At 44.1% G+C, this 16,827-nt stretch overlaps 1 protein-coding gene across 1 annotated transcript; it reads left to right on the plus strand.

Moving 5' to 3' along the window:
* Positions 1-2,321: 2,321 nt before the first annotated feature.
* POU2AF2 (POU class 2 homeobox associating factor 2) lies at positions 2,322-6,987 on the plus strand. Its single transcript, XM_082628745.1, is given in 5 exon segments — positions 2,322-2,343; positions 4,853-5,151; positions 6,318-6,493; positions 6,495-6,549; positions 6,553-6,987. Coding segments are annotated over 5 exon segments (702 nt in total). The 5' UTR covers positions 2,322-2,336; the 3' UTR covers positions 6,718-6,987.
* Positions 6,988-16,827: the final 9,840 nt, after the last annotated feature.

A 16,827-nucleotide genomic window follows, 5' to 3' on the forward strand; every position in this document is an offset into this window, starting at 1 on the left:
CAAACACACACTCTGGTTCCAGAGCCTTCACTCTCAAATACTGTGTTACTTCTGAACGGTTGGAGGACATTTTGCCTGAAGAAGATACAATTCCAGTTTGGGACTATGGATGGAATGTTTGTACCCCACCCCTATAATTCATATGCTAAAGCCCTCATTACTGGAAGCAACCTAAGTGTCCATCAACAGATGAATGGATAAAGAAGATGTGGCACATATATACAATGGAATATTACTCAGCCATAAAAAGGAACAAAATTGAGTCATTTGTAGTGAGGTGGATGGACCTAGAGTCTGTCATACAGAGTGAAGTAAGTCAGAAAGAGAAAAACAAATACTGTATGCTAAGACATATATATGGAATCTAAAAAAATTTTTAAAAAAGCCCTGATCCCTAGCGCGATGGTATTTGGAGATGGGGCCTTTGGGGAGGTAGTTAGGTCATGAGGGCAAAGCCCTCATGAATGGGATTGGTGCCCTTATAAGAAGAGACACATGAAAAAGATGATCTCTCTTTGTGCCACATGAAGACACAGTGAGAAGACAACCATCTGCAAGCCAGGATGAGGGCCCCCAGAGAACCCGACATACTTGCACCCAGATCTCAAACTTCCAGCCTCCAGAACTGGGAGAAATGTTTGTTGTTTAAGCCACCACATCTATGGTATTTGTTATAGCAGCCCAGACTGATTAAGACAGTTGAGAAATGATGGGTTATCTTCAGATATTTGAAGAGCTGTGTATGGAAGGAGGGTTTAACTTATTCTGTATGGACCAAGGAGATTAGAATTAAGAACATGACTCTTTTCAGCCTACTTTATCACAGCTGGAGGTCCCCAAAGAAGAAATAGGCTTTATCAGAGGGTGCTGAGTTATCCACCACTATAGGCTAAATGCACCCAGGGCTAATAACATGGAGAGTATTTCAGCCTTGAGTGGTAGTTGAATGAGACTCTCTGTAAAATCTCTTCCAACTCTTGAGAGTCTGTAGGATTATTAGGGTCAAGACTAAGTGTTCAAATCCGAAGAACTAGATGTTGAGGACTCACCTTTTACAACAGCAACATTGTTCCTGGGCCTCTTGGAGCCAGAGCTTGCATTTGTATATCTTAAGACTTTACACACCTGGATACTCTTCCTTCAGCACTCAGCTTAAGCATCACCTCCTCCAGGATATGTCCCCCATCCCATCCCTAATACTGGCTTAGGTGTCCACCTCAGCCCACCTTACTTCTACAATGCCACTTCTCACACTACACTGAATTATCTGTTTCATCATCAATCACTCCCTGTATTAGTGTCCTAGGGCTACAGTAACAAATTACCACAAATGGGATGCTTTAAAACAATAAAAATTTACCATCTCACCAATCTGGAGACTAGAGGTCCAAAATCAAGTTGTCGGCAGGCCAGGCTCCCTCAGAAGGCTTTAGGACAGCATCCTTCTTTGCCTCTTCCTAGCTTCTGGTGGTTGCTGGCAAAGCTTAGCTTGAAGGTTGTAGCTCTCAGATTTCTGCCTTTCTTCAGACTGCCTTCTCCCCTCTGTGTGTGTGTCTCTGCGTGTCTCTCTCCTCTTCTTATAAGGACAAAAATCATATTGGATTTAGGGCCCACAGTCCTCCAGGATGAACTCATTTTAATTTAACTAGTTTTATCTTCAAAACTTCTATTTCCAAATAAGTTCACATTCACAGGTTCTGGTAATTAGGACTTCAATATATCTTTTCAGGGGACATAATTCAACCGACAGCATCCCTCAACCTCCTATGCTCACTAAACTGTGGGATCTTTGATGCCTATTTTTATTCCACATATTTTTATTGTGTCTATGATGAATCACACTCTGTTCCAGACACTGAGAACAAGTCACAGTCAAGGTCTCTACCCTTAGTGAAGCTTCCATTCTACGTGGAGTCAGATAGCTTAAAAAGTGGCCATTCAATGTTAAAACCAAACACAAACATATTGTGTGTGCATGTATGTATGTATTTATATAAATCTTTGATATATATTTGATGAAGGATATTAACACAAACAGTAAAAAAAAAAGGATAAATTATTTCATCTAGACTGTGCTTTTTGGCAAGTTTATCAGAATCTAAAACTTTGGTTTCTCTCTGTCCCTTGTTTGTTTGCTGGTATTGTGTTCTTAACTCACATTTGACCCTCCTCTAAGCTAATCTCTCCTAAAAAGTTTCTTAGTAGCAGAAAATAAAGTTTGTAAAATGTATTCCTAAACGTTTTTTAAGTTCAAACTTGTAACTAAAGAAGAAAACACTTGTGCCCCCTCTGTCTTCCAGGGCAGTGTCAGCTCTGCACAGTCTCCGTTTGGCCCGATGCCAGGTGAGTATTGCAGTTCAAGGGGCAATTCCTTCCCTTTTGAGCTAAATCAGGCATTTAGGCTTCCATTCTTTCATAGCTGCCTTACAGCACTTTCAACATTTTGCAGCTTTAAAACATTTATTTTTAAAATGTAAAATCAGGGAAGGCAGACCTCATTCAGTCATTCCTGAATTTGGAACGCATTCTGTCCAGCATAAGCTTATTGGGCAAAAGCAATAGAAATTAAACCCTTGATACAGTTTTAAAATGTTTAAGATTCTGGCACTGTGGTCTGATAGATTCTGCACATGCTTCAGAACAGAAAGAGAGAGACCTGAGGACAGGTGGAATAACCATTATTTATTAGTGCTTTCTATATGCCAGGAACTTAGTTAAGCATCTTACATTCATTTTAATACATATGTCTCTTTAAGTACTCCTGTTGGGATGGAATAGGAGAATTCTTAATAATAATTTGGGGCACTCTCATATGTGTGTGTATACACACATAGACACACACACACACACACACACACACACACACATGTTCCTTCCAGATCCCAAACTCAGAAGGACATATGGTTTCTCACTAATTTTGGTAATCTTCAGAGCTGGAAAAGGGAAAGGAATAAGAGCAGGAGACGATCCCACATATCTGAATGTCTCTATGCTGTGTTTCCCAATCATATTTATTGTCACCGGAATCTGGTTGTATCTGCTCCATTCTACAGAAGAAAATTTCTGCAGCCTCTGTTATCATCTAGAATTATTCTTCCTCTTCTTAGGGAGAAAAATACATGCTTAAAAAGCAAAGGGTTTTTTTCTCTGTTTTTTTTATTTGGAAATTGGATATACAGACATGAGATCCTGGAAGCCTTGTTTCCTTACTCTTCATTCTGTTCTCAGCCTTAACCACTACTGTGGATATAAATTCCTGGCATGAAACAAAACCTTATTTACTGATATTAATTTTCACTTGCACAGATGTTTTTTCTGGAGAATTATGCTCACGATGAAACCTCTAACTGCAGCTTTCAAATTCATGAGCAGATTAGAAGTTTGGGGCTATAGAATTTAAGATGAAAGTGGAGTGAGTGGAATTGTGCTTTAAGTTTCTACAGGGAATTTTGATTTCCTCTGAATGAATGAATAAATTCACATGTAATTGTTGAACACAGTATTATACGGCTGGTTTACAGAAAATGTGTAGGACATAAGCTCTGCCCCCATGGAGCTTGCGGATGGATTGGAAAGAGGGCTGTAACTCAGGTGAGAGAGTATGGAGCATAATACGAAGTGCCACATCAGCTGGCAGGGGCCAAAGTGCTGTGTCTGGAGAGTCGTGTACGACTGAGTCAGGGTAATAAGGAGGGTCTTGATGAGTCTGTTTTCTCTCCCTGTGGAAGAGTGGGCAGGGTGGGCAGGGACAAAGCTCAGAAGCGGTCCACTGTGTTTGGGGAAGGTGAGAAAGACAAGCAACTGCATCATCCTCCCAGCTCAGCCTCTTTGTGACCTGAGGGAGTAGGTCTTAGCTAATTGGATCACACCCACCACCAGCTGGAAAAAAAAAAAAAAATCAGTTTTACAGCCCTTGAGTCTGTGCTCCTCAACATGTTCTAAGTGGTGAAGGGTTTCCTGCTACAACTGAGCTACGAGATCAGAAAGTCTTTAACAAACACATCTCTTCTCCTCTGGGACTATTTCACCGGCCTTACCTTAAATGAGATTCTTCTCAGTTTCAGCCTCTCCAGGTTTCCACCAAGGGGAGCTTTCTGTGCCACGCATTCCCTTCTCACGCTTTCAGTGCCCAGGTGAGCTGAGTGAGACACTCAACGCGGCCACAAGAGGGCAGCAAATAACACCAGACTCATCAAAGCCAGAAAACATCTTTTGTGGTCCTCTAACTTTGCTTCACAGAAGCAAAGCAAGCAGCCATTTCTGGTGCCTAATAGGTGCAAGTCACGGCCAGTGTACAAAAAAATTAGAAGAAGAGTACAGCCTGCCTCTGATTTGGGGCGGGGTTATCGTCTCACCTTATCTAGAGATGCTGAGTCTCACATAACATGCCCCAGAAGCAGCCTCTTGTAAACGGCCCCGTATCTATGGGGACAGAGCTCAGAAGCTGTGAAAAAGATACTTCATTAGATGAAATGTAAATGCCAAGGGCTTCTTATTCTATCTCCTTAAGCCCAAAGAGATAGAATAAGCACAGCGCCTAGCACAGCACCTGGCACATTGAAGGTGCACAAGAAGTGAGAGACACTGAACAGTTATTGCTCCATCTAAAGTGAACTTATCCCCAAAGGCAGAGCGAACTTTAAATGTATGAATTATTTGGGCTGGACCCGTTAAAAGAGGTAATGCCGCTATATTTAATGCCTTTCAAGACATTTATCTATTTAAATGTTGGCCTTGGCGTCAGGCCTGCGTTGGAAATACCATTTCACACGTGGAGAGACCTGGCTGCAACAGAGATTCCTTGACTTCCTCCAAGGAAACTTTTGCCCATTTGTTTTCCCCTTGGCAACAGGCTCACCGGTGATGTCAGGTTACTATGGTGTCAGGAGATCTCTCCCAACCGACTCGGACTTCCACAACAGTAAACAGTTCGCAAACGATGCCTGCACCCGAACTGTGGCGAACGACTTTGCCTGCGAGTCCTCGGCAGGGCAGGGCCACCCGGCCCACCTGGACTCCTACTTCCCGGAGCTCTACGGGGAGCACCGCCCCACGGCCCTGACCCCCAACAGCGGCTCCCTACTCAGCGCCTCACCCCTGCCCCAGCTCCTGCCGCCTCCCTTCCCCAGCGAGCCCTCACACTTCGTGCTGGTGAGTATGCAGGGGCTTAGTTTAGGGGGGTCACTAACGTCGGGGCTCCCGCGGCCCTGGTCAGCCCATGTGCTTAGCAACCAGGTCTGCTCGCCCCGGAGACGCCCCGGGAGGCTGCTCTGCGCCGCCCCGGGAGATGCCAGGATCCACGCCCAGGGAGCCCTCCTCAAAGATCCGTGCCAGCCACGCGGCAGGAAGCTCTATGTAGGGATTTGGGCGGGGACGACTGATAAAACAGGATATATATCCATTTTGTTAATACTCTACCGATTGTGCCCGATGTTTCCCCATTATTCCTCCCGTGCATAAGGAAAGAGCACTGAAGTTACCTCGCAGACAGCCAGGGCAGGCGCATCAGGTCTCCTCTCGCCCTCCCCCTCCCTGCCTCCCCTCTCCCACGATATTTCTACCCTCTAGAACCTTGTTCTCTCGCAGTCCTTCCAGAGATGAGTTCATAAAGAAGAATACTAGTAATTTTCTTATACTGTAAAGCCCTCAACCACAAAGGTATGAATCTCTGGAGATGGGATTTTAGACAAAACAGGCTGTGGGAGAGTAGGAATTAACATTATTGAGTATCTACTACAGCCAGGAACTTTTATGTGCACTTGTTCATTTAATACTTGCAATAACTCAGGGTATAGTTATTAAAGCCCCATCTTACAGATGCACAAAGTGAAGTACTCAGAATCAGGAAGGTAGTAAGTGGCCCAGCCGTGAATCGAAGCCAAATCTTCCCAGCTCCAAGCCTATGAGGCTCTAACCCCTTGCTCACTGAGGGCAGGTAGCCTTCCTAGCCCACTCAGAAGCCCACTGTGTAGCTTAGGGTCTACTTCTTCCAGGAGTAAATGATGAAACACTGTCAAAATGTTCATTTTATTATCTTCACATTTAATGTTTTCTGGGGAAAGGGCTCTCTCTCTCTCTCTCCATACACACACACACACAATCTAATTCTAGAGTAAGAAAGGAACTAAAACTCCCACGGCCAATGTCAAACACCAGAGGGGAGAGCTGCCTGGTAGGGAGGCTTTGGACAGCAGAGGGAGGACACCTAGTCTGCTTTGGAAGACACGGGCCAGCAGCACCCTGTGTTGGGAAGGAAATCTGCCCACGTCAGATGATCACCTAATGACTAACCCCAGTGACCTTTCCATCCTCCTCAGAGGGACTCGTGGGAGCAGACGGTGCCCGAAGGCCTCAGCCAACCAGACCCCATGCCAGCCGATGCCCTGCAGAGCTTGGCGCCCAGCACAGTCTGCCTCTCCCAGCTAGAGTTGGGGAGCATTGCCCAGCACAGGAGCTCCAGTTGGGCAGCCCCCCTAGCGGCGGTTCCGTCCTACTCTGCACACACTGGAGGATCTGTACCACGTGCAGGGGTACCCAACCCCATCCCCCTAGCCCTTCACCTCTTTCATGACAATGTCCAATGACCCACCACCCAAGGTGGGGCCCTTCTCCTGGGACGAGGGGGCAGACACCTCTGTCCTCCAGGACCCTTCTCCATGGACCAAAGAAGATGGGAGCCTGACCTGGGGGGCATATGAGTGCCGCCAAGCTTACTGAGCATGCCAGAGGACTTCTGTGCTTTTCTTTAAGTCAGTGTCTGTATTCACAGACTGTTGTGGTGTGGCGGCTCTTCCAGAACTGGATTTTCAGGATAAGCCATCGTGCCGCCCTTTGTTAATGGATGATGATGGCATTTATTTGTGATCCTCCCACTATAACCCCACTGAAACACCACGATGTGAATTCAGTGTGTCAGGGACCATATTCTAGTTAGACAGCCTGACAGTGGGGTCTCTGGGGGAATTTAGTAACCCATTATGTTCTGAATCTTTTGTTATCTTTGAAGTATCGTTTTTAGCACTGATAGTTTTTTCTTAAATTACATTAAAAACTTCATGCAGGGCTTCTCTGGTGGTGCAGTGGTTGAGAGTCCGCCTGCCGATGCAGGGGACGCGGGTTCGTGCCCCGGTCTGGGAGGATCCCACATGTCGCGGAGCGGCTGGGCCCGTGAGCCATGGCCGCTAAGCCTGCGCATCCGGAGCCTGTGCTCCATAACGGGAGACAACAGTGAGAGGGCCGCGTACTGCAAGAAAAAAAAAAGAAAAAAAAAAAAAAAACACTTCATGCAGATCATAAAACATACTGATTTCCCTGTCCAGTTTTTCTTAGTTATGAACTATGTGTGTTCTTCAATAAAAGAGAATGCATAGGATATAATATAGATTAGGGTGCATAAAACAAAACTCATTTTATATCATGTGACTTTATAAAGTGTGAAGTATTATACACATTTATCCCCTACGGTGACTTGCAAATAACAATAACTTGCAAGTAACAAATGTGACACCATATATAAATGCTTTATTGTCATTAAAATGAGGTCAGGACACTATGGCTTCATAAATAACATGGTTTTGACTCTGCACTAAAGCCCAGGATGTCCAAAAATCAGGCTAATCCAAAAAACCACAAAGACCAAAGACTTTCTTTGATCAATGGTAGCCTTAATTAAGCTAGACATTGTCTCTCTGATGGAATAAACCGACAGTTATCAGAATGCATTAGCAAAATGGACATTCTATGATCAAATAAGAATGCATGCATTGTAAGGAAAACACAGAGAGCAGTCCTGGGCTGTCGGCAAGAAACAACAGACTACAGAACACCGAGAAGCAAAGGGTCTTTGGAGAAGGACATGTTGTCAGGTCCTTTGACAACATGACCTTTGAAGAAAGACCTTGTTGATGGCTCACTGGTCAGAAATATATAGCTCTTACTATGTGTAAATGAAGAAACTGATATTTGAAGCATCAATCTGTCTCATGTAAGTCTGACTGGTGTGGACTCCTTTGGCAATTAAATTCCCATAGTAATTCCCACCAAGCAGCGTGCCTGTCTGCAGGCCAAGCCCATCATAAACACCTTGCACATAATTTAACTTTGCAAAGTGTGGGGCAAGGCTCACAGGTCACACCCACAATCTTCCTCTTGTCTTCCTACCACCTTCCTTTCTTTATTCCCTTCACCACATTTTTCTGACCCATCGGGTCTCTCCTGATGCAGTGCTTTTTCCCTCCATCTCCCGGGGGTCCAAAGCCCCTCAATACAGTCTCCATCGCATCCTCTGTGACAGGGTTCCGTGCTCTAAGTAGGAGTCTAGAAAGTCAAATACGGATATTAATTCACATTTAGAAGTGAATAATGGATATTCCTCCTTCACTAGGCCTTCAAGGGTATATTCTGGTTGAGCAAACACACACATAATTTGTGGAGTTCTCACAGAAATACTTGAATAGGAGCCTTCTTTTACCTCACAACCTTCATCCCCCTCCTGGGACAGCATCCCTGGAGGAATAAACAAAGGAGCATTCGTGGTCCATAGCTGTTGGGCTGCACTCTCCCAGGTCCCCTGCCTACTCCTTCCCTCCCGCCACTCCTTTTCACAACCTGATCTTTACTTTGCTCAATATTTGCTCTTCAGTGGAAGGGGACAGCTTCTACCATGGGAGAGAGCTGCCCTTCTCAAGTCTGCTGAGACTGGAGACCTTAGTCCTGTTTGCCAGCACCTTCGGTAGAGCCATCTCTCATCCAGCCTCACTCATACCTGGACGGCAGGCCCCACATCAGAAGGAAGAGATCTGGCCCTCCCTGTAGATGCAGGGTCTTCACAAGGAAGGATCTCAAAGTCACTTTTCTAGATTGGTTGTATAAATTTTATAATAATTACAGTCATCTACTGCTTACCATTTGTTACTAAGTAACACATAACACAATAATCATAAGTTTATGTGTAAGTCATAAATATGCGTTCCTATAACTTTAATTTTGGTTTAATTATAACACTAAAAGTTAGGCATGCTTATTTCTCTTAGTTTGCTATTGTCTATTCGCCTATTATGTTCATCTTCTCACAACCTGAGGATGCACTGGCTCTCAGATAAGTAGAGCTCAGTGACCAGTGGTGTCTACATTCTTCTTAGAGCGTCCAAGCCCTTTCATAGTGTTTGGCAAATTTAATTTATAAAAAAGGAGACACACACAGGCCCATACTCTGTCTCGTACACGTTTCAGTTCTCTAGTCTAAAGGATCATGTGGAGTGGGGAAAATGGTGCTAATAATTCCAAATGGTAAATGACTTTTAAGAATTCTATTTAGCTTGACAGTGTTGCTATATTGCATATATTTTAATTTGGTTCTGTTTTATTGTTCTGAGAATTTACAATACTTTGTTAAAAAGTGAAACCAAGATATAAACTTATGCTAGGAAAATAAATTATATTTCCCTATCCCATTTCCCATTCAAGTACTCTCTATTTCCTACCTCATGCCAGGGACTAACTGTACCTTTATGTAATAATGCAGAATGCCAACATAAAGATTATACATGTTCTCCTCTCCCTCTCCTTCTTAAACCTGCTCTTCTCAGACTCACAGCTTTCCTGGGGAAGCCAGAGAAAATTTAAGTGTTCAGGTTCAAAACACCATCTCTTTTAGGTCCCTTAAGATTTAAAGTAAGCACAGATGGTGATGTCAAATTCAAGCTAAGAAATCTCCCTAGAGAATAATGTCCAAAAAAAGTGGAAAGCAAAATTTCCCCATGCAAAAGCTAAAATATAGGCAATCACCCCATACATCGCTAAAAATAGATACTATAGTATGTAGTTGAAACTGTTTGTACTTCTCTTACAATGCTATACAAACCCCAGAGAGAAGAAAACCACAGCTTTACCTCATTTATTTAATAACTGCTTTTAAGTCAGCGTTATGACTTGCTACAGCTCAGTTAATAATACAGTATGATGGCAAGGAGAAGACTTCAGTACTAGAGCACTGTACAGAAAATTCCACAAAGGAAAAAGAATTACTAATCCCAATAGTAAAATATATATTTGCATACATACATATATACATATATATCTATATACATGTAAATGTAAACATATATAAAGGAATTACTAGTACCTCTGTGATCCTTTTTTTTTTTTTTTTTTTTCTGCACTCGGGGCTCTCACTGCTGTGGCCTCTCCCGTTGTGGAGCACAGGCTCCGGACGCACAGGCTCAGCGGCCATGGCTCACGGACGCAGCCGCTCTGCGGCATGTGGGATCTTCCCGGACCGGGGCACGAACCCGTGTCCCCTGCATCAGCAGATGGACTCTCAACCACTGCGCCCCTGTGATCCATTTTTAACATGTAAATCTAAATAATACATTCACAAGAAATAAAACATCAGGTATATTTAAAGAACTGAAACAACAATTGATGTCCAAGGTTTAAGTCACATTACGTTACAGTCATTCTACCAACCACACATCAAAATTATACTCTTTCTTTATGTTCGATCATTAGGTTCTGTCTAAGGTATCCTCATTGTTCAAAACAATATTACACTGTTCATCTTACACACCATATTTGATAACTACTGACTCTCGAGAGGTTGAGTGCAAAATCGTACACTCTGGCTAAAGAGGATTCTCTAACTAGACTCATCAAGGGAAGGACAGTTCTGTGCCCTCAGCACCTGGCTTAGTGTCCAGCAGGTTGTAGGTGCTCAGTAAATCTCTGTTAAGTTGAGGGAACATTATACCACAAAGATGAGTAACAACTTAGACCCCAACACTACGGGTGACAATTCTGATGTATAAGAAAGTCCTCACCATGCTTAGTATTTAACTTAGTCATACTCTTTGCAAATCATGACAGTACTGGCTATCGAGCTGTAGTGGTAATATATTTAAGACGACTGATTTCATATTTTTAAATGTCTTTAAGAAGGAAAATTACTGAACCTTTGAAGTAGCACAGAAAAATGTCTATATATTCATTTAGTATCTATGTAGACTATAAATATTGCTAAGAATTCTTATAAATAAAAGGTATTCAGTGTTTGGTATTATCTCTGGTGTGATTAAAACACATATGATAAATAGATCAGGAATTAGAATCCCTAAAGATCAGGTTAAATAAATAATAAGAAAATCTTCTATAATTATTTGTAAATGATGACACCATGTTATATTTGATCTTTGCTATAAAAGTATCCTCTAATCATAATCTCTGATAAACGTGTGGGTTTGCAATATGTAATGTCATTGTCAGTATATTACAAGCCAAAAGGAAAAGAGAGAAAAAAAAAATTTACAAGTTCCAAAAGGAAGAAAATGTGGACAAAACAAATAGTACCTAAGAATTAGCTTTTCAAATTGGGAAAATTGATAGCCATCCCTGCTAACCTTCTCTCTTAACCAAATCTCTTGAGTGGATAATCTAAAAGTTTAAGGCTTAATAAATTAATTTAATCATAAATGAAATATCACTTATTTCTTAACGTTGTTAATATATTCACAGGCTTTTATCACAGCAATCTTTATGCTTTTGTATGTCTCAAATGTTGCATAATAAAAATGTCTTGGGAGGGTGGGAGGGAGGGAGATGCAAGAGGGAAGAGATATGGGGACATATGTATATGTATAACTGATTCACTTTGTTATAAAGCAGAAACTAACACACCATTGTAAAGCAATTATACTCCAATAAAGATGTTAAAAAAAATGTCTTAAGTAAAAGATGAACTTTTCAAGCAGAATCTGATGGTATCTTCCTAATTTAAATGATAAACTATCAAATGCTCATTCCTCATGGAAGTCTCTTAAAGTAAAAACTTCGGATATATTTTATGGGAAGAGACTGACTTACCACAAATCATTAAATAACCTTCATCTAATAGTCTTCCTGGTCATTTTCATATGGACCAAACATTCACATTGGACCCAGTAAGTACTTGTTTCCTCCATGTTTTTGGAACTTGATATTTCCCACAAGGTTTGGTAACAGTGTCCCACAGTCAAAATGACAAAAGAACTTTGCATTAATAAAGAGAATTTAGAGCCACAGTCAAATTTGGAGGGAATAAACTCCCTCCTTTTCTTCTACTGAAAGTCTTTTCATATTCATGTGTCACGTGTGTCTAATTTAATAATGTCTCCTAAATATAATGTTCTGCAGTGTCATTTGCATACAAAAGCCTGCCAAAAAATTTCAGTTAAAATATTCAGTTTAAAACTCTTTTAAAAATGTATTCTATTCCCATTATTCTGGTGCTACAGGACTTTAAGAAAGCCAAAGACCAACTAAAGGGTTTCTGAGATCCGTGGCTCAGAGATTTGAAACACTATAACATATGAAGAACTAGAGAAATTACAGATGGTGAACCTTAAAAAGACAAGGTTTGCAGTGGGGGTGGAAGGGGACATGATACCTTCTTCAGGCTTACCCCTCGGCCTGGTCAGAGCAGATCATCAGTATACGCTTGTTGAATGAATGAATGAATGAACAAATGAATGAGCCAAATAGACCTGTAATGAAGGAGCAGTGGTGTGGACATGGGAGAACAGGTATTCCATGTTACTCACCAAGCAGTTGATGACAGAAAGCAGGACTAACAGTCTGTATTTCTGGTGCTTGGTACCAGGCCTGGTACATAGATAGTGCTCAGCTAATATACCACATTGGATTTTGTCTCAGCCAATGATCATTATATTTAAAGCAGTCCAACAGTGGGACAGGCGGCCTGACACACGGTGAGCTCCTACTTCCTCTATGGGCTGGCAGCTCAGCCAAGTGGCGGAGGGAGCCTGGGCCGGACAACGACCAGCAGGGATGTTGGAAAAACACTCCAAGTGTGTCTTAGTCCCTCAAATATTCCTTCCAACATACAAACATCTGGATCCTATGTTATATTTTGAAGCAAGTGAGCCTGTTAAAGCCCACAACATTTTTTCCACTCTTTTATTAAAAACCCCAAAGAGATGATCAGGACCTCAGGGCAGACACCTTGAAGGTGACCATGACCCCAGCAAGAAAGAAGAGTTTCCAGTCTGAGACACACAAACTGTCATTAGCCTAATTAGCAGCTTCCCCTCCCCTCCAGTCAGCCTCTTCTCGGGGTTCCGGTGACCCCAGTGTTTACAGACCACTCTCCAGTCAGTATCTGCACTCACCCCGACAGTAGAGCAGACAGGACACGCTGTCCACGAGCACAACTCTGACAAGTGGGTTTGCATGTCTCACAGGCAATATTTTCCAGTGTCAGTCACAACGCACTGGTGGGTCATTAAATTATATTAGCGACTCCGAATCAACATAGATTTTTTCATGAATAGAATGAGATGGAAAAGATGGAATAGAAATTTTCAGGATATCTCATGCATAGGTGTACATTGTTCCATGAAAAGTTTGTTTTGTAAACATATAAATATTGTTATAGATATAGTATGTGAACATGTAAAATGAATTTCCTAGTGTGGGTTGAAGTCCGAAAAGTTTGAAAGCCTCTGCTATAAAAGATCAGGAAGACGACAATGTTAATTAAGAGTAAAGGTTTAGGGCTTCCCTGGTGGCGCAGTGGTTGAGAGTCTGCCTGCCGATGCAGGGGACACAGGTTCGTGCCCCGGTTCGGGAAGATCCCACATGCCGTGGAGTGGCTGGGCCCGTGAGCCATGGCTGCTGAGCCTGTGCATCCGGAGCCTGTGCTCCAGAACGGGAGAGGCCACAACAGTGAGAGGCCGGCGTACCGCAAAAAAAAAAAAGAGTAAAGGTTTAGCATCTGATTTATCAAAGTTTGATTCCCAATCCTGTGTGTGCTCAGTAATCTTGGTCATGCTGCTCACCCCTCTGAGCCTGTTTCCTCATCTGTGACATGGGGAGGCTATACCATACAGTGCCTGACATGCAATAAACACTCAATAAAGGACAAACTCTAAAAAGTCTATGAGGAACATCCAACTCCATGGGGCCTCAGAGCTGAGCCGGTTGTTCCAGGCCTCATGACACACGCAGCCCCACAAGGAGGGTTCACAGTACCCAATTTAAGAAGAACCCTCCCTCACCCCTGCAGGTGTGGCGTGTGGCTCTTAAATACCTGTGCTGGGGTTCTGCAATTATAGAAACAGTGGGAACGAAACTCCTTATTGTTGAGCTAAAAACTGGGGGGCTTCTTTCTCAAATCAGGGCTCAGGCCTAAGGAAACCCAGTTTTCTGAAGTTGCTGGCTAGCAACAGCACTGGAACATCCATCCCAGCAGCAGGGGCCAACGCAGAAGCTCCCAGAACTGCTGTCCTTCTTTGGGCAGAGGCTTCTGGAGGAAGGGACAAAGAGGTCTTTGCTGTCTCTACAGAGCCCGTGACTTCCAAGGAGCTCACCTCTCACTCAGCCCTGCCTGCCTTCTCCAAAGGGCAGCCAATCATCAGCATCAATTTCAATGATGTTGCCAAGGGCGCTCAATGGCCTCCTGCCATCCTTGTCCACTTCCACATGAAAGGAAAGGTTAGGAAGGAGACTAAGCCTGAAAACATGAGACAGCACCCCAGAACATGGGAAAACAGACACACACAGAAAGCCGGGGAGAAAAACAGCAATGTAGGTAAGAAATAGAAAGCAATGACAAGAAGAGAGACAAAAAGAAAGAAACTCAGAAAAAAATAAACACAAAGGCCATAGAGGAAGATTTTTTTAAAGCAAACCAAAAAATAAGTATAAAACAAAAAGGAGGACAAAAGAGAAAAGAGGTTATGGAAGAAGCTATGAGGACAAGAGACTGTCCCTAATTCTATGCTGCTTTGCTCACTGTTCCTTCAGAAGGAACACATAGCAGGACAGGGAGAAAGAAATAGGGGCTCTCTGAACTCCCAGTGTCCTTCACCTCCTCATGAGTCTGGTCCTGAGGTACATCAGGGAAACTCAGGACATAGGCTCAGTGCCTTTGGAGAAAGAGGCTCCAGAAGCTGACAGATTCCAGCTGGGCTGGGGACAAACACACACCACACCTACTGCCAGGTGCCATCTCAAGTGTTCCCAGCCCTGATTCCCTCCCCCCAGAGACACAACTTCAGTTTCCAAGCAACTCTGATCCATCACAGACCCTGGTGTCTTGTCACTCTTAGAGCCCCTTTCTTCCATTTCTGTGTGCTCCTTCCTGCATCCAACACATTCCAGGGCATTGGGGTGTTTTTCTGGTGGCCTGAGGGGCTCAACTCCACTTCTTGCATTTCAGAGAATTCAGAGAACAAAGAACAGAGGCCTATAACCATTGCCTGTCCTGGCAACATGGAAATGTCTTGGCTTATCTGGAAAGGTAGCCCCACCCTGCCCTCTCTTGGGGGCCAGGAGAGGATTTGGCCTGGCACCCACTCCCTCTCTGGACCACTCCTGTCTTCTCAGCTTCCAAATCACACAGAAGAAGTACAGCAAGTGGTTGGAGAACTTAACCCAGCACAATCCCTGGTCATTTGTGAGGGGCTTAGGCCTGGACCAATGACGCAGTTGACTTCATATCCCTCCCACCTCTCACCCAAAGTGTGAAGGCCTGACACAAATACACATCCTTTCAGCTAGAATGAGCAGAAGCCAAGCTTATCATTTCTCTCAACACACGCTCCTGCAGCAAAAAGGCAGGGATGGCTCTAGAGGGATAAAGAGGAGAAAAAAGGGAACTTCATAGTGAAAAAAACACCAGCCTCAGAAACTCTCCAGAGGGTGAAGCCCCACAGGCATCCCCAGCTCTGTGGGGAGGAGCAAAGGGTCTTAACAGGCAGGCATTCTGTACTGAAACCCCAGTGTCTGGGGCAAAGACAAAGAGCAGAAGAAAGGGGAGGGAAGCCAGCACGTGGCCAGGCGGGGCCAGAAGGAGATGAGGCGCAGAGCTGAGGCCTCTGCAGGCCTCCAGCCTGCAACCTGGGCCCAGAGTGACTCCTTGCCAGGCCAGACCTACTGGCTGCCATGTTCACTCCCCAAAACCTGAGATTTTCTCTTAAAACAGAGACTGAAGAGATGGAAATCAGTCAGCCCGGCCAGCCTGGCTCAAGTGGTCATAAAGGGCAGCCTAAGTCACTCAAGGCTCCCAGAGCTGCCTTTGAGGCAGAAATACAGAGCATCTTTGAGGACTCCTGCTCTGTCTGTGGGAAGGTGGGCAAAATGCTCAAAATACAACAAAAGCAAGGGTCAGGCCCCGAAGGGGTCTCACTCCCTGTTTCTGTGGACTTTCTGTGGGGTGCCTGTGTGCAGGATTTCTGCAGAAGATAGTCCATTTTGTTAAGCCTTTGAATATTCAAATTGAAAGTATCGCGCAATCATTGATTGTCAAATCATGGGTTTCTAGAGGTTTTAAATACTTGGCATGAGGGGGAAAAAACTCAAACCTATACCCGAAGGTATAAAACATTAATTCTGTTTGTCTCCTGCTCCAGAAACCTGGGTGCAGCTGGATGCTTTGTGAAACTTTAAAAATGTTGCATCTCTGCCTCTCCCCCTGCACAGGAGCCCTCCTAGGCGCTGAGTCCCTGCAGCTGCAGCATCCAGCCACCAACCCAGCTTCTGCTGACCACGATGTCGGGTAACTCGGCTGCTTGTCCTGGGGTAGGGTCACGAGGGTAAGGGGCGTTTTGATCCGGGTGTATTTCCACGGCTTTTCCTGCATGGAACAGAGAGGCACAAAGTCAGGGCATGCAAGTAGGAGCCGGGGATCCGGAGAGGGCACGGGCCACGCTGCGGCCGCTCCCACTCCACGCCTGGTCCCGAGGGCAGAGGCCCACAGGGCCATTTGGCCGCTGTGGCGTCCGCATACCCCGGTCCACCACCGGTCCTTTCACTTGGCCATAGTTGTGACCCTGG

Source organism: Mesoplodon mirus, assembly GCF_964341445.2.
Source record: "Mesoplodon mirus genome assembly, chromosome: 7".
Lineage (NCBI taxonomy): Eukaryota > Metazoa > Chordata > Mammalia > Artiodactyla > Ziphiidae > Mesoplodon > Mesoplodon mirus.